This window comes from Vicia villosa, linkage group LG5 (genome assembly GCF_029867415.1).
Source record: "Vicia villosa cultivar HV-30 ecotype Madison, WI linkage group LG5, Vvil1.0, whole genome shotgun sequence".
Classification (NCBI taxonomy): Eukaryota; Viridiplantae; Streptophyta; class Magnoliopsida; order Fabales; family Fabaceae; genus Vicia; species Vicia villosa.
Genome location: NC_081184.1, coordinates 47,318,373 through 47,337,069, shown reverse-complemented (window position 1 = coordinate 47,337,069; position 18,697 = coordinate 47,318,373). Strand labels below are relative to the sequence as shown.

Here is an 18,697-nt window from a genome sequence, read left to right as displayed (position 1 = left end):
CCATGTTGTGAGAACTTATGAAGAAGTGAATATGAAAGAGTGCAACCTATTGGACGGTGACTTAAGACGGGTAATTGGAGTCGCACAGCGAAAGTGTGATATGGAGTAGTGTTATGAGTACTAATCATGGGCAGTGAGGAATTAATATGTCGGGAGCCTGCGTAGAGAATATGTATTGATCTATATGTTGGATTTAGAATCTAGTGGACGTAAGGATGTCGTGCCGGAGAATTAGAACTCTTTTGAATAAATGCCGAGATGATGAGTATGTTATTGTGGTTGTACGTAGTTAACGAGTATGTATTCGGCAAAGACGATAAGTTGATACTATATGATGCTATAATAATTTTGTGCTGTTGTTAAGGTGTTATTGTAGATTTCCAGATATAATGAGGAATTATACTCTATGAAGGACGAAGTTGATTTAATTCTTAGAGAATGGCGGGACTCAGTTTAAGCTATTTTGTAAGCAATGGTATATTGAGGCTGATGAGTGTGATTATAAATACTTGTGTGTACTCGTTCTGATGGTTAGAATGATTAAATAGTGGAAGAAAATTAGGGATTTTTTTATGAGTGCGAGTAAGTGTTCTTAAGTGGTAGATTAGTACCATGTATGATTAAGAATGATTCTTGAGCGAATGAGTAAGGAGAGTCGGAATCGGGTAAAAACTCGGAAATCTAATTGGTAATGATGATTGTAATGAGTAATCAGAGCAGCGCAGCAAAAGCGGAATGTGACGTGTTGGATAATTGCTGGTGTGACTTGAGAGGAGTCAGATAGTTGAAATTCAATGGTATAGGAATGTTATTATTGAGTTTTCTTGAAGGGAGCAGTTAGTGAAAAGTGTAAGTATTATTTTATCGCGCAAATGGAAAAGTGTGTTTAAGGTTGATGCATTCGGTAGATGGAATGCATTACTTGTTAGAACAATAATTATTCTGATCAATATTCTTAGTTTTGATGATAACAATGTATATGAATTTTGCTTGAGACAATGTGGTACTCTAATCCTATGCAATTTCCATTTCAGGAAAAATATAAAGAGTATGCACAAAATCAGCGCAAGAAGCACTGACTCAGAGGTTCAGCATGCAACATCAGAACATGCTCTGGAAAGACATCAGAAGATGGTCAAGCAGAATCAGAACATGGTCTATTGAAGCATCAGAAGAACTTGAGATAAGAAGCAGAAGCACTGAAGTTCTCATGGTATCACGCTAGAAGCACTTCAAGGTCAGAAGACAAGAAGATGCTCTGCACCAAGCTGTTTGACTCTGATTAATTCAAACTTTGTTTCTACAAACATCAGATCAGAAGCAAGTACAAGATGGCAGGCTATGCTGACTGACAAAAGGAACGTTAGAAGCTATTAAAGGCAAAGTCAGTTAAAGCAGGAAAAGCAAGGCTCGAGGTAGTTGACAAAAGAGTGAAACATTAAATGCAATGCTGTACGGATCACACAACGCATTAAATGCTCCCAACGGTCATCTTCTCAAAACGCCTATAAATAGAAGTTCTGATGAGAAGCTCAATACAACACTCTACGCAAACTTACAGAAACACTGTCAAAGTGAAAAGCTCTCAAACTTCATCTTCAACCTCACTTCGTTACTGTTGTAATATCTTAGTGAGATTAAGCTTAAACTTAAGAGAAAAATCACAGTTGTGATTATAGCTTATTAAGAAGCATTGTATAACTCTTATAAAAATTTGTTTACATTCATTTGTAAAGAACAAGAGGAGATCAAGTTGTGATCGGATTCTCTAGAAGTCTTAGAGGGTATCTAAGCATTGTGTTCCTAGAGTGATCAAGGTGTGATCAGAATACTCTTGAAGACTTAGAAGGTATCTAAGTGGAAAACCATTGTAATCAAGATTGATTAGTGGATTAAATCCTCAGGTGAGGTAAATCACTCTAAGGGGGTGGAGTGGAGTAGTTTCGTTAACAACGAACCAGGATAAAAATCATTGTGCAATTGTTTTTATCTTAAGAGTTTTTAAAGTCACACTTATTCAAACCCCCCCCCCCTTTCTAAGTGTTTTTCTATCCTTCATTACTGCAGTGTTGATCATGTGTGATCATGCCATGGGTTGTGTAATTATATTGTCCAATTATTGTGCGTATTGTATGGGTTGTACCTCAATGTTCCATGGTTGTTGACCTTTTGGAGGTAAAACAAGTAGTACACCTTTGGGTGGTCAAATGCGACGTAAGAGCTGAGATTTGAATGTGTGAGACATGCTTTCTGTTGGTTATATCAGATGGATTTTTGAGGATCGACTGATGGAAATGTTACCTGGGAACTGGAGAGTCAGATGAAGGGCTCTTATCCGGAACTTTTCACTTGAGGTATGTTTTCGAGGACGAAAACTCTTTTAATGGGGGAGAGTTGTAACACTCCATATTTTCTAATTTTAATTTAATCGGAATTCAAATTATTATTTAGAATTATTTGATATTTTGTGGAATTATTTGGAAAGAATTATGAGATAGGCTATTGGGCCAAGTGTGGTGTTAGTAAAGAGGGGGTGCTATGTTAGTAGACATTTTACTAAATTAAAATCTATTTTAATAAAAATAAGGAATTGAGGGAAAAAGGAAAATAGATGTGAAAGAGGAGTAGAAGAGTTGAAGAGCTGATACGTGAAAGAGGAACAAAAGAGGAAGAGGGCTAATCAAGATCTCTTGCTAAGGTAAGGGGGGACTCTTCCGGTTAACATCTTTTATCGTATTATAGATAATAGGACTGATTTAGATGCATTGTTTGTGTCAATTGATTATATGATAGATTGGGGTTTTGGGATGATTTTGAGGGGAATTGTCAGTTTACCCCGCGAACATTGTTTGCGCCGCGAAGGCGTCAATTTTGGTGACGCGTCGCGAAAGACGGATGGCGCCGCGTGCTGATGATAATATTTGAAAAATGTAAAGATGTGTATCTTTTGAACCGTTGGCCTGTTTTAAGTGTCGTTTCGAGCAGGATGAAGCTTATGAAGTATTCTTTATGTTAGGATGATGAAATGAGCAGTAGCTTGAAATTATTTTTTAATCACGATTTTGCTTGTTTTGATGAATGCTGTGTTGTGGACATATATGATGAGATGTAACGATACAAGATATGTTTAAAACATGATTCATGCGATGATTTGTCTGTTGGTATGATGAAGCTTATGAGATAGTTTTTATGATGATTTGAGTATGATGTGAATATCTTGTCTGTTGGATGGATGATGTATTGTTGACATATATGATGAAATGTGACAATATAAGATGTGTTTTGATAAACATTATTATGTGATGATTGTTGAGAATTGTATAATGATGATTGATTTGTGTTGGAAGAGGTGAATACATGTATGTTCTTTATGGATGATGATGAATGAGGATTGATGTGAATACATGTATGTTCTTGATGACGATGATGATTGATTGTATTTGAATGATGCTAATGTATATAAACAGACTTTGATGATAATGATGATGACGATGATGGTTTGAGTATTGGATGATGTTACTCATAGACTTGACGATGATATAAGTATGTTTCATATATGTTTGATTTCATTCATAATCATATGTTTGCGGGCTGAATCCGAATGAGGTGTGGATTCAGTGAAGGGCATAATTCCCATTGTGCGGAATTTGTGCTGGCAGGGCCATATCTGGATCATGATAGATCGGTCGGTGGGTTATTCCCATTGATGATGTTGGTACCACATGCATAGTGTCAGTTCATTACATATGCATAATTGTTATGATTTGTTTGGATGAATTATGGTGTTGTCTTTTGGTAATGTATTTTGTTTTTTGTTGTGTGTTGATGAGTACTTCCTGACAATTTGAATATAATGAAATTGGACGAATAATGTGGCTATGATGTGTTATTGTTTATGATTCAATAACATTTGTTAATTGTGAATGAGACTCACCCTTACTGTTGATATTTTCAGATTGAGGAGATCAGCTTTTGGCATGGTGAGGATTAGCTCATAGGCCAGTTTGTTTAGTATAGCGTCGGTGTCATGCTCTGATATTGTAACACTGGGGAAAGCTAGCTTAAAGTTCATGATTTGATAACTCTATTTCATCGTGTTTGGTTGTTTTGTGGGATATAGTATCAAAGATGTTATGCTTATCCGTATGATGGATTTTCCGTTGTGTTAACATGAAATGTTTACGGATCATGATGAATTGTTCCTTAGTGAAAGCATGACAATGACGTACATTAATTTGTTTTAAATTGAATTGTGGCATCCTTGTTTTCATGTTTTACTCTGATTAACTTATTTAATTGTCGCGGGGTTTAGAAGGGTGTTACAAAATGCATGTCTTCTATCAAAACAAGAACTCAACCTCACAATCATATCGTAGAACTCTAGTTTGGCAACCATCTCCCATTTTAAAATCCATAGATACACTAGCCTCAAGGACAATATTATATCAGGGACATCATCAAAATGCACCATAACTACGACCAGTCATAACAAAAGACAATTTAAATTCAACATCAAAACAATATGGATTTCAATTTTTGAACACAATGTAATAGAATTTGATTTTCAAAATCTGGACGAAACATACATACATTAGCAAAATAAATCAGGTTTTAATGATCAACGATACATATGCACTACTATGGAAAACACAAATAATGATGGTTGCAAAACACATATAATGACGGTAGCACGTCCGTTGTTAGATAGAGTGTGATTGTATGTATGTTGGTTACCACAACGGGTGTGTGACCATTGTTATAAATTAGATAGCGCTAATTATAACTACGCTTTATAGAAACAACCGTTGTGTTATAATAGAAAGCATCAACCTCATATCATACCAAAAACAGCAATACATCGATTTTTGAATTGAAACTTGTATTACATCAATGACACAATTCTATTAAGAATCAAACAACCTACAAAGAAATTTGAAAAGACAAAGAGATGTAATCATTCAATAGCTCATGGTTTCCAACTTCTAAGAGAAGAAAACATAGAGAATTAAGGAAACAATAATGAGCAAACTTGACACGCGTGAAATTTTTTGGCTTTTAGGCTTTCAAAGTTTAAAGAAGAGGAAGAATCAGAAGAACCAATATAAAAACGGAATTCCTCTTTAAACCAGAATACAAAAAGAATTTCATATAAATGAATCAGAGAAGAGGAAGAATCAAAATGAGTGCTTCTGCCGAAACTTTCAACAATGCTGAGAGAATAGAAACTGTTGTTGTTGCAGAGGTCAGAGCTCTTGTGCAAAACCCTCCTCAGAATCAAGAAGAGGTCCAAGTCATTGAAGCTGCTGAGAGGTCTCCTTTGAGACCCAGGAGAGCTCTTAGGAAGAGGAGATCAATAAGAAGAATGGTGAAAAGGTCGGTCATCATTGATTCTGATGATGATGATGATGAAGCAGATTATTCTTGGTCAAACTTTCTCTCAGCCATAGCATTTAGATATGATTAATAAAAAAAATGACTGACCTTTTTTGTAAGTTTTCAGCTTAAGGTTTATTTAGTGAGAGTTGTATTCAAAGAATTCTATAAACGTTTCTTGTCTCTCAACTTAAGGTTACAACTAATTTGTCAGCTTATATTGACGTACACGCTAATCTAGGGCTTTCATCCTATGTTTTCAGGGAATTCAAGAATTTCTTTCTCATACACAATAATCTATTAGTTTTCATCCTATGGTTATATGCTACAAAATCTGAATAAAACCAAAACACAGTTGCAACAAAACGAAAATAAAGGAAATGTGAATGTCACAAAATCTAAATCATGAACAATAATATTCATAAGAACATAAACAAATGCGGTAACCCTAAACATTCATAAGCGTCAAAGAGAGAGAATGGTGACGCACCATGAATGATATTCAAAGAGGATGGTGAAGATTTTGCTTCTAGAAATGATATTCGAATAGGATGGTGAAGATTTCGCTTCCAGAAATCATATTCAAAGAGGATGGTAAAGATTTCTTATTGTTGTCGTCTCGTTCACTAGTGCACCTCTGTATGTTATGAACGAAATAAAGTACTTGTTATGTTTTAATTTTTGGGGAGTATTTTCACAACAGTTGCGAGCTTCAACCATAGTGATATATGAAACTTATAACTATGGTTGAATAAAACAAGCGTAGTTGTTATACTTTCAATTTTTAAATAAAAAACTGTTAAGGGGTGCATGCTTATTTTTACTGTAAAAATGAAAAAATGTTGATGCTGGAATTCAAAGCTTGTCACCAAACTTATATGACAACGGTTCTTTATAGGATCAATGATGAAAAGTTTCTTAGTAAAAAAACATGCACGTAGAAAATATGATATGACTACAGTGGATACATGGTCGTGGTAATAAAGTGTCACTAAAGGTGTGTTCCGTAGTAGTGATGTAAATTACCTAAGATTTCAACTTCTTTTGATGTCAAAATACAAAAGAACGTTGTTTTGAAGTAAAAGTCCTCAATGAAAATGAAAAGAGATTTATGTAGGATTTTAAAAAAAATGGTGTTATGATCATGAAGGGTGGAATACATGCAAAGTAATAGTCAAATCCCTTTTTTTGTTTGGAGTTTTTAAATATTAAAATTCGGACAGCGTCAGAAGATTAATGTCTGCACATTTTTTTACAAAAATGAGAATGTGTCTATGAAGAACTGATTTAGTATATAATAAACACGTCCAAATTTTAAAATTTAGACGATATAAAATGCATTTTGAAATTTCCATAAAATATGTGATCACAGGAATAACACCCAAAAACTTTATATACATGTTCTTAGTTTTTCTGAGTAGTCCAACTGATTTAATGAGTAGTCCAACTGATTTAATAATGCTAAAATTTACTAAGGTAGGCTTTCTTGCCTCATGGTTCAGAACTAATGATTGCGCCTGTCTATATAAAGATTTTGAATTAGACCTCCATTAGATCTATAATTTTCTCTATTTAAACAAATTATATATTGTATTAACATAACTTTAAAATATATTATAAAACTTTTTTCTACATCTTTACAAAATTCTCACTGCCTAAAATGGAATGAGAAGTTGAAGGACAAATGAAGATTAGAAGGGAAAAAAAGAATGAAATAATGAAGATGTACAAATTTATATGACCTGTAACCTATGCACACCATATAGCCCTGAAAAAAATGCAAGGAAGCTGATAAAAGATGCACCTCCTTGCTGGAAGAAAATCAATGCACAAGGGACATTATTCAGCTAACTATCTGATTGATAATTTTTGCCCCTAAACAACACATTGATCCAACCATAAATACTGTTGCCAATCTCTTGTCAAGAAAGCTGCTAGTGCAACTTTTCCAAGGATCTTCTTGTATATCACTAATATGAGACAGTTTTATCAAGAAGCTTGACTATATGAGAATCACCATCCTTTCTATCATTAATTAACAACCAGCAGCCTTCAAGAAGTTGTCATATGGGCGTGATGCTGGCAGTTGAAAGAAGGCATCCTGGTGCTGATATGATGTGGCACAAAGCCTTGGAGCAGTTTCTGGCAATGTGCTGGGTGAATTTGAGCCAAAGTTTGAATCCATGAATGGATTTACACTCTGCAATTCAAAAGGAACAGGAATAAGATTTTTTTGTATAAGATTTTAAACATAGATGAAAACAACATCCAATAAATAGGTCAGTGTAGATTTTAGTTTTCCATGGGTCCCTAAAATATTTAGAAACTTCTAACTAAGTTCTTGAATCAATTTTTTTTGAAGATATCTCAAAGCATATCAAATTCCAAATTTCAAAATTATAGAAAGTAAAGCAGTACCACCAAAGGTAAACTCTGTTGAACATTGGAATCTGTTGGTTCATCCTTTTCATGGTTGTAATCAGGAGCAAGAATCCTGAATGAATAGCCATGTAATGGATGGGCACCCATGAAAGTGGAAATCTTTTGTTGCTTTCCCGCGAGGAGGGCCTCACAATGGAGAGCCATTTCTTTATATGGCATGTTAGAAGGTGTTGAAACAGAAATCCTTCCTACATGATTTGTTGTCTCCAAAACCTGCAGACCAGTTCATTTTACAACTCATTATTTTTTATAGTTAATTATTTTTTATAGTTAGTCATAGAAATCCACGAGGAAATTGAAGAAATAAATGGGTAACTGTTGAAGAGGATACTTTTCAAACCACAATTTGTTCTACTCCCAACATGACATATAGCTATCAAGAAAACAATTAGCCAATATCCAACATTTGGCAAATTAGCCAATAATCCAACATTTGGCAAATTAGCCATTCAATGTGGAGCTCGGTAAAATGAATATCCAGATGCCTAAAAAGCATGTCCATTAATGTGGAAATGGACAGTCATCACGAAGACACCTATGGAACTGCAATCTTTTGAGTTCCATAGGATATGAAGTTTCATATCCTAGGAAGCGGGGACAGACACCCCAAGTAACATATTAGAAATGTAACATTAGAATTTGGGAAAACCATAATTTTGGTCAGTGGAACTGTAACTTGTTGTCACATTGGTCCCAGAATATATCAAAATTGCAAACACGCCCACAAGTTTTTAATTTTTCCGTATAACTTAATTAAAACCAAACATGCTATTAGTATGTACATATCGATTAACAAAAAAACTTACTGAACACAAAATGTCATCAACACTAATCAGGCTTAGATTTTCTGAAGGCTGTAGTTGTGCATCAGCATTAGCTTGGCTTTCCAAACCACGAGCTGGAATGTCATCATCAATAGTAAACAATGGAATATCGACCTGCATAAATTTATGTAGGTAAGCTGTACGGGTTAAAATATTTCTGAAATATTTTTTAATTAAAATAAATGTTGAGAGCAGACTATGCAAATTACCATATCAGAATGTTTATCATCCTTTAGTCCAGTCTGGTAAATATTTCCTGTTGTATCAAGAGATAACTGGACTCCCAATGGACAAGCATCATCTGGTGAAAAGTTATTAAGCAGCCGTTCTTTTAACATGGATGATTCCTGTTATACAAAAAACTGTAAATTAATACACTGATCCTGATAAACTAGTGCAACATTAGATGATAAACAAATATAAATGGTCGTTACATATGAAAGTTCTTCTAGACTCTGCACTATCATAGTAACAAACGATTCATTTGACTGACTTTCAGTTAGTTTTATTGATGAAAGTGACTTCAAAGCCTCTTCATCATCTTCTTTTGATCCATAAACTTTACTTGGTTGGCCAGATGTATCAACCGTAGCTTGTAACTTGCTGTCATTAACTAGTGTAAGGAAAGGATCAACCTGGAAAGAAGCATGAAAAACTATAAGAGATACAAAGGAGTGGTTTTTTATCATATAAAATAACCACTAGGAAGTAGGTAGATAGTAGGGAAAGAGAGAAAATTGAACAACTTAATTGCAAATCATTGTAACCAACACAAGATGTACATACAGTTTTATCTGTCAATGTCATTCTGGCAATAGATATGAGAGAGAGGATGTTGTAGGCCTTGGATGTGAAGATAATCATGGATGTTGCTAGTGTAAAGAGAGACCTGCGGCGTGATGCTTGCAGTTTAACTGGAAAAGAGAAGTGTTTCAAAACCAGGCACGTTAACAATGGTTCACAATTTTAAGCCATTTCATCGAAAAGTAACTTAAAGCAAATACAAATAAACTATAGTATATCTAATATCAGATCATATGCCATAATAAATAAAAATATATGCTATAACCGCCTGTTCTATTTGGTTGAGAATGTAAAATGTAAGCTGAAGAATTCTGCGTATCATGGAAAATCCTGACTGCAAAACTTCCCTGTTCACTATGTTACATCATGCACCAAATTAGAATTTTGCCATTCCATGTTCAATCTTTTTAAATCAGATATTTGATATTGCATATCAATCCTGATAAAGATTTAAGGCTTCAACATAATAAGTTCAAAATATAAATCACCATCTCATGACCATTTCATCCATAAAGCTATTCTAGTTATGTGATTAGAAAAATGGAAAAGTTAAAGCAGTAAACCCAGGATGTCAACTGAAAAGGAAAGGTATATGATTAGAGGACAGTGGAATAGAGAATATTCTGCAGAAACTCAGTTCCCAAATTTTAACCTTTCTCATTAAAAAGGAATGATCAGTCCTGTCTTTGCTGAATCAAGGATAGAAATGAAATTGGTACTCATATCCCCTTTACATATCAAATTAAAGAATTTCCATTCTTGCATACTAGAGGCGGGAATGGAATGTTTCTGATAGGACTCCCCGTATGGTCCAGAATGTTAGGGAAGCAAATGGTGACATGTTAGTGGGACTTAAGAATGATAAGCCTATTATTTGAAGGCAGTATGAGTGCAGGAACAAGAAAGAAAAAGTGAGAGAGTCTCACTATTCTGCGTTGATATATTGAGCTTACCATTCTTAGAAAAGACAAAGTAACATACAAACTATAAATAAAATAGATTCAAGGCTCTACCGTTTTCATTGAGAGAAATGCTCCGCAAGGAAAATGCCAACTGGAAACTTTGAACTAGAGCCTCATGAGAAGAATTCTGCAGTAACCAAAGCTTACAAGTTACAAGGATAAGTTAAAAGGTAAACTGAAAAATAGCTTTAGCTGTAAAAAAGTTGCATGAATATTTACAAAACCACATAGTAACTAAAGACTTGTAAACCACTTGCAAAAACATTTAGTTATTGGTAAAGATGTTAAGGTACTCCAACGGATAATACAGAATTCGAGTGAATATTAAAGACCATAAAAATTAAAATTGGACTTTGAAAAATTAATTTAAGTTCTCCCAATCATATAAATGTCTTCATTGATTAAATCTCATTCCGAGATAGCCACTCATTTATCCATACCCCCATGGCCCTATCTTTTCAACTCTAAGAAATTTATTTTGAGGGAATTGGCAGATTAATCCTCAATACTGTGAGCATTGGTCAACTTCTTCCGTAAAAGGAAATGGCATGATACTTTAAACGAACATGTCGTCTTCCACGTGGAATGCTCATCAATGTCATGTCACATCACCATGAACTTATGAGACCTGTTAAACATGTGCTTTCATGCCAATTCTAAGGTTGCTAACTCGAGATCAAACATGCTAGATAATTTATACCCGATAAATTTCATATGCAATTTAGTCTCATATCCACATGAAACAAGATATGGTCATTTAGTGTGTAATGCCATAGCCTTAATGACATAAATTAACAAAGTGACCATTTTAACTAACATGTTACAATTTTAGGGATCTATTTTCTGATTCCTAAATTAAGGGACTTAGACCAATGCTCACAATTTTGAATCCGAATTTGCCTATTCACTCAATTTATTTCGGGTTAAATAAGATAGTTGTAAATTGAAGTTATCATCTGAATCAAAAGCATACTCCTTTCTTCTACAAATATCAAATGCATCATCGCTAACAAGAACACTTTTCACGGCATTTTGATCACCGCCGTAAATATATCCATCATTCTTCAAATCTTTCATAAGATCTTCATCCATTTGAGAAATTTGTTCACATTCACCTCATCTTATTTGCCAAAGTTGAGCATCAATTACCCATCTTTCCTAAAAGGCTTTAGATATCTCGAAACAGATTCTCTCCTGCTCTATATTCATCCCACAGAGGCTTCAAGTCATTGAAGTCAGTTGAATCGTGCAAGTTATTCTGCAATTACACCCTTTCCAATTGTCCCAAAATTCTTCTTCAATGTCTTCTTCTTCGTTTTCCTTTTTCTTACATTGAAAGCTATCAGTGACCCTCTACGCAGAAATTCTGTAACAACTTACCTAGCTCCCCCTGTATGTCAAAATTATGCCTTCCATTGTCCATTCAACCTTGGATGTCCAACCTACACACTCCTAGAAAAATCTCGTCTCTCAAATGTATATATTGGACTAAAACTTCAAAAACCACAATTATGAGACGATTTTTATTTTGTTAAAAGTTAAATTACCAACTTTTATGAAAAAGTCGGTAAACTGAAAAGGAACTGTTAAAAGTTGGTCGACTTGTCCATATGGGAAAACATTTATTTCAATATATGTATAGATGGTAAAATACAAGATTTGTCACATTACCTTACTCCGAGCAACTAGCAGGACAAGGCTGTAGGTATGAGCAATTGCTTCAAAATTTTCAGGTGTATTCAAGGGATAGATGGACTGGACCCAGATTGATGATAGTAAAAGGGTAATCTGATGAGTACTCAGCCTGATGGGCAATACCTGTGGTATGATAGTCATAAGAAGAATAGTAGTATGTGGTGGTGTTTGATTGACACGTTCTAAAATAAGTGCAGATACATACCTGTTGGTTAATGGAACTATCTGCAGCATTTTCTTCAACGGGTACAGACAATTGAGGCCTCTTCACACTAGTTACCCTGCTGTAACTTGACTTCAACCTATTCATCATAGATGGGTTATTAGTCAATTTTCTTGTACTAGTGGTCCGACTATAACTTGACTTCAATCTGTTGAGAACGGAGCCATCATTGCTCTTTCTATCTGACTGACTATCTTCTTGCGGGGAAAGCTGCTTCTTCTCCAATTTCTCAAAGAGTGCAGCAGAAGAAGAAAATACGGAGACATTTCTCGAGAGCATTCTCTGAATATCAGCTGTCTTTGGCATGGGGGGATTTGAAGAAGAGGGTTGAGGACAAACTGACGATGGCACAAGAACAACAGAAAATATGCGGTGTGCACCCACTCTGGTTTCATGGTCTGCATGGACCATTGCCAAGAGTAATTGATGAAATAATGCCTCAGGGAATGCCTAGAGAAAAGAGTTTCCAATATACAAACAACCAGAAAAGGATGAGAAGAATGAAGTAGCAAAATATTACAGTCATTACCAATCAAGCAACTTAAGTAACTTGCCTTGTTCTGATATGACAAATTTGGTATAGAAGCAACTATTTGAGAAGTTCTATAAACTGCGGCAATCAAGGTTCTGGCCATAACTGTAATATTAGACATGTTTTCCAACAACACGGCCATGGTATCAAGAACAGGACCTGCGTCTGAAATCTGCATAACATTATAGCCAGTAACCACAAAAGATTATTAGATCATTTAACATTAAACATCCAAGGTTCACTGTCAAATATGCACATAGATCTGCTTGTTTATTTAGTTTGATATAATATTAAGTATTAACTAAAAAAACTATATTAAAATGTTGGGCCTTTCACCTTAATTGTTAACTGTACAAGGCATTCATCTACTTCCATTCTGTATTTTTGGTTCCATTGTATTACTTCAGCCCCTAAGTTTGAATCATCAATAGAGCAGTGTATGCTTTTTCGCAGGTGTCTCATCATATCACTCAATGCACCGATTATAGCCACAGATTGCTGAACTCTTGTTTGTTGAGCAAGATGGGTAATAACACCAACAATATCAAGCTGCATATTAGGATTCTTTAAGACATTCTTGTGATCAAGGTGCTTAACTAAAATGGACAGCAACAAGTGTGTATTCTGTCCTGTAAATATGGTGAACCCAATTACAAACTGTTTAGATAGGATAAAGAAACTTTGAAAGAAAGCTGATATCAAAGCACTCAAGAAAAGAAATACCAGCATTTTCAATTATTGACTGCATGTCTAGCAAGACAGATAGAGCAAGCCCATGATCTGGAGACCAGAGATTGGCATTATCAAAATAGCGGAAAAGGGATTCCAGAACACGCCGTACAGTGGTACCTTCCTTGGCTAACTTAGCCATATTTTGTATGCAAACTCGCGACCAAAATCCAGGGTTGGCAGCATCTTCCCTGTGGAGGAAAAACAAATTTAACATCAGTTATGACAGACAAGTAACTCCCAACATAAGCTAATAAAACAAGAAGGGCAGTTACATAGGCACATTGACTTCTCCTTTGGCATTCACTACCACTTTCCATGAATAAAGCCTAGTGGAATTCTCATTTTGAGAATCTTGCTTGATATCCCCATAGTTTTCCAGAACAACCGAAACAACCTGAGTTAACAAGAGATGCATGCTGTCAAATGCATGAAGTATACAGAAGGGCAAGACAAAGGGTCACTAAAAATGTTATAAGATGTTTAGATGATAAAGAATTTAGGCAACACTGGTGTTTCCCTCTTACAATTAGTATGTAATATGTTGTAATTTAGTTCATTCATCATATGACAAAAACTATAGCAATTAGTCACATGCCTATTAAACACCTGGGTCAACGAAAAGTTGCTGGTTTGAGAAGTACCGAAAAACTACAACTAATCACTAATGTCTTTTTTTCTTCATGAGAAATGGAAGATACTTTAAAAGAAAATGTAAATAGATTAATAACTTACATTGTCAAATTCAACTGATATATGAGTGAACTCACCCATGAACCAAACCTGTAAACCATAAAATGAATCTTATCAATTACTCTTGGGTTGTGGAATCAACCTCTTGCAAAGGCAAGGTAAGACTGCCTATAATAGATCCACAAATTTCACCCTTTCCTAAACCCTACAAACAATGAAGGGAGCTCTGTAGCACCAAGTAGCGCTTTTTACATATTATCTTCTCTTTTGATAACTATTATAAATATTGAAAAATGGATTAACTTTGAAGAGAAGATGAAACCGTAGACAAATATTATTAGGGACTCGTTTGTCATAGTCATGATAAAGTAAACATCATATTACCATTGCTGAAAGGACTTGAAGCCCAGAAGCTCGCAAATGCTGTATTTTTGCATCATCTCCCATTTGTTGAGCTAGATGACACAGTTTTAAAATGAACCCATCTAAATTAAACATATAAGTACCATCCCTCTGCACGGATAAGATAAGATAACGATAAAAGCTCAAACTCCCATGTGGAAAAATTTATAGTTGTAAACATTTAACCATTTTAAGAAAATACTGAACTAGCAGAAAACACAAATTGAGAACCTACCAAAAATCCCCCACCTGATTGTTCACAAAGTCAAACAAGGTTTGGCATCCTAAAATCTGCACTTCGTCGTGCCGTGTTTGATCAAGAAGAATTTGTATGATGCTAAGCAAGCTACTTGCAAACAAAGGCCTGCCACAATAATATTCTCATAAGTCATACGCAATGAAAATGTTTTCATTAATAAGGTTGAGTTAGGTCCGATCCAAATTCTAAGATAGTATAAGAGCCTATCAAAGATAAGTTGGGCCACTTGTTATGAGGTTTCCGCTACTAGACCATCCACTATTTATATCTATGGACCAAGCTCAATAGTGTTTGGCATGAGGAGGTGCGTTAAGAGTTTCACGCCGAATGAGATATGTGGAGACAATCTTCACCTTACAAACCGGTTTTGTAAGGTTGAGTCAGACTCAACCACAATTGAGCCTATAATTTCCTTAGGAGACAATTTTTTCAAATGGTTGCAAACCTAAGAAGACTTGAGCCTATAAAACAATCAAGCTCTTACAATTCTAAGAAAATATATTTCCTTATAAAATGACTACCAAACTTTCTATTCACAATCATCAGTCAAGTTATGCTCTTAAAATTCTAAATAAATATATTTCTTTATAAAACGACTACGAAACTTTCTAATCACAATCTTCAGTTAAGTTATGCCATATGATTATAACATATGCATAATATAATATGTAAATGCAAAAACGACCACATCTATGAAACACGGACACAGACACCTAATATGACTTAGACATGTCGACAGCAGTAAAAATTTGAGAAAAAGGAAGAATGAAGTTAATCTCATGGGTCAGTGTCCTGTCGGACACTAACATGTATCCCACATCAAACCCGCCTTCAATGCGAAGTGTCAGCATCACACTATAAGCATACTACTAATCTAGTTTACTAATAGTGATAAATCATGTGATGCTGAGTCAGCAATCTATGAAACCTAGTTGTTATCTCAACAAACATCCTAACTATAATGAAAAAACAACTCACATTTGATCTCTACAAGAAACCAACAACTTCCTATAAATACAAATCACAACTTTCACAGCTTGATAATTCTCCGTCCTCAATTCCTTATAACACCTTTGCTCAAGATAGCTGGTTATCTGAAACAATCAAAGGACAACACAGTCATTTTACAAAAATCAACAAGAAACTATTCCATTTTAAAATTACAATTCACATGCCTTAGGAACACGAAGAGGATTTTTCGATGCATATTCGCATAACTTGCTGATCTTACGATCATTAGGTTCTTCTTCCTGTTACAACAATATACAACATCATTATCATCATCATCATCATCATCATCATCATCATCATCATCATCATTATCATCATCATCATCATCATCATCATCATCATCATCATCATTATCATTATAAATTTCAAATATAATCTAGCAGATACATTACAAATCTACAATTACAAATTCTCGATGAATCAAACAAATTAATTACGAAAAATTGACCTGCGTGCGAGGAAAGATATCGGCTAACAATTTTTTGTAACGTTTAATCGGATGCCTGGATCTCTCACGCAATGCAGGACAAAAGCAACACAAACTCCCGCAAACAGGCCAAATGTTTCGCGAAATCACGCTCATCTTTTCGGAATTACAAATCTAAACCTAAAATCGATTTTATAGATTAACAACGTGATAATTGATTGATTATGTGAAAATGAAAAAAGAAGAGTTAGAGTAATAATGAGAATTGGTTGATGAGGATTATTGTAACAGAGATGGAAAATGGAGAGAAAGAGGAAAGGAAAGAGCGAAATGTTGTTGATAGGGCGATAGCGACGTTGAAATGAGAGGCTCTCAGAATTCGAGATGGGTTGATCTTTCTTCTCTTTCCCTTTTCCTTCTCTATTTCATTTCCCCTTTCTCTTCTTTCTTTCTTTTGCGTTTCTGTTTAATTTATAGTGATTGTGCGTTGTTTTTTTTTATGGCTCTTTTGGGTTGTGTATTACGACAGCTTTTTCTTTGGGACGACACCTCATAACGTCTCCTCTTTTTTTCCCTCGCGAGTCTCGACAACCGAAACACCCGAGATTCAAATTATTTTTTCCCAATATTTATTAGTATTATTAATTTAATAAAAAAATTATTAAATTATTCAAAGAGTAACTCTTAATCGAATTTTAGTCAAAAAAAATTAAAAATATTTTTTAACCAAAAAACTTATTTTGAGTAATCAAAACATGTTTAATACACCAATTTATTCCTATCAATTATGGAAAGTTACAAAAAGGTTGTCTTCGCTAGACTATGAACAATATTATTCGTTTCTACTCATCTTTATATTTTTTGTTGTTAGAAAAAATTGTCCTATTTGAATTTATATTTGTTTAGACACTAACTTTAACACTCTTACTCATGTTTTATGAGAATGTAAGTACCCATATAATTTATACATTTTTAATATAAATAAATAGATCAATTAAAATATATTATATTATTTTAAATTTTTAAAAATTTATTACAAAATCTTAAAATAAACGAACATTTAGAATATAAGAAAATTAATTGTAACGAAAAACACCAAAACAACATTTTGTCTTTGTCCTCCCCCTCATCAATTTAGGGGTATTTTGTGTCCAAAATTTTTATTTTTTGGTTTATTACCACCGGTTTAGTCCGGTTCGGGGGAACAGCTCTGGCATCAAGTGGGTCAAGCCCCCTCCCGATCGCAGTTGCGGGGGATCGAACCGTAGTTCTCCCTACCAAGTCCAGCGCCAATCACCGCTGGACCAACTAACGATTGGTTTATTGTATTATGCCTTTACTTATTAAGTTTGAATTATTGGATGATGTCACTTACTTCTCTTTAGTTCCAAAACAACCTATCAAATTCAAATTTTTCTCTTTTCTCTTTTCCCATTCACGTTCTCTCTCTTAGTCTGCTTTTTTCTTCTCTCTCCTCTTGTCCCATATCACCCTCTCTGTCTCTTTGTCTTCTTTTTTCTTCTTTCTTTGTGCAGAAAACATACAATAGCTTCATTTAACTATGTTCGATCTCTCTCTCTCTCTCTCTTTCTCTCTCTCTCTCTCTCTTCACAAACTCCCTTCTAAAGTTCATATTTGTCCATACTCACAAATATTCACCTTCTTTCTATGTCCTACTTCATCCTCTCATCCCGCTTCTTCTCCAAATTGTTCCGGCGATTTTCAGTTGATGGTTTCTACTTTCAGACGAAGTCGGTTCTGATGTTATTTGTTCTTCGTCTTCAACCTCTATTTTACTCACAAATATTTGATTTTATATGAAAAATCTTCTTCTGCATCTTCCTCCATACCCATAAATTGTTATTACAGTTTTATTTTTTATTTTAATATGTGACAAAATCATACATCCACTTTAACAAATCTCAAAGATGGATCAAGTATCAGATCTAATTTTACTCACAAATATTTTTTTCTCACAAATCTGTTTTTACTCACAAATATTTTTTCAGATATGATTTTACTCACAAATCATACATTAGATGTGTTTCTACTCACAAATATTTGTTCCTTTCATAATCAGTATCTTTTTTCTCTTTTTCACCTTCTTTCTAACATATTTCCCCTTTTGTTTGTTCAAGATGTAGATAGACTTGTATTTTTATTGATAATACATGGAGATTTATATCAAAACAACAATAACAATGCTAAACATCGACAGATGAAACGAATGCTACATGAAAAGTTGGATAAAGTGGATCTGTGTAGTTTTTACTTGGATATACCATGAGTCACTTCTCTTTCTTTTTTTGTTTAATTTTTCT

General features: G+C 34.4%; 1 protein-coding gene across 1 annotated transcript; it reads right to left on the bottom strand.

Moving 5' to 3' along the window:
* Positions 1-6,944: 6,944 nt before the first annotated feature.
* Positions 6,945-16,837, bottom strand: LOC131601630 (protein SEMI-ROLLED LEAF 2-like). The gene is made up of 19 exons (XM_058873500.1): positions 16,398-16,837; positions 16,114-16,188; positions 15,917-16,032; positions 14,929-15,043; positions 14,662-14,790; positions 14,320-14,367; positions 13,860-13,981; positions 13,579-13,775; positions 13,192-13,484; positions 12,878-13,027; positions 12,306-12,773; positions 12,077-12,223; positions 10,457-10,532; positions 9,426-9,553; positions 9,074-9,274; positions 8,849-8,986; positions 8,622-8,753; positions 7,792-8,028; positions 6,945-7,573 (listed from the first exon to the last, which is right to left on the bottom strand). Exons 1-19 carry the CDS (start codon positions 16,530-16,532, stop codon positions 7,409-7,411), a joined length of 3,072 nt encoding a protein of 1,023 aa, XP_058729483.1. The 5' UTR covers positions 16,533-16,837; the 3' UTR covers positions 6,945-7,408.
* Between the last annotated feature and the right edge of the window lie 1,860 nt (positions 16,838-18,697).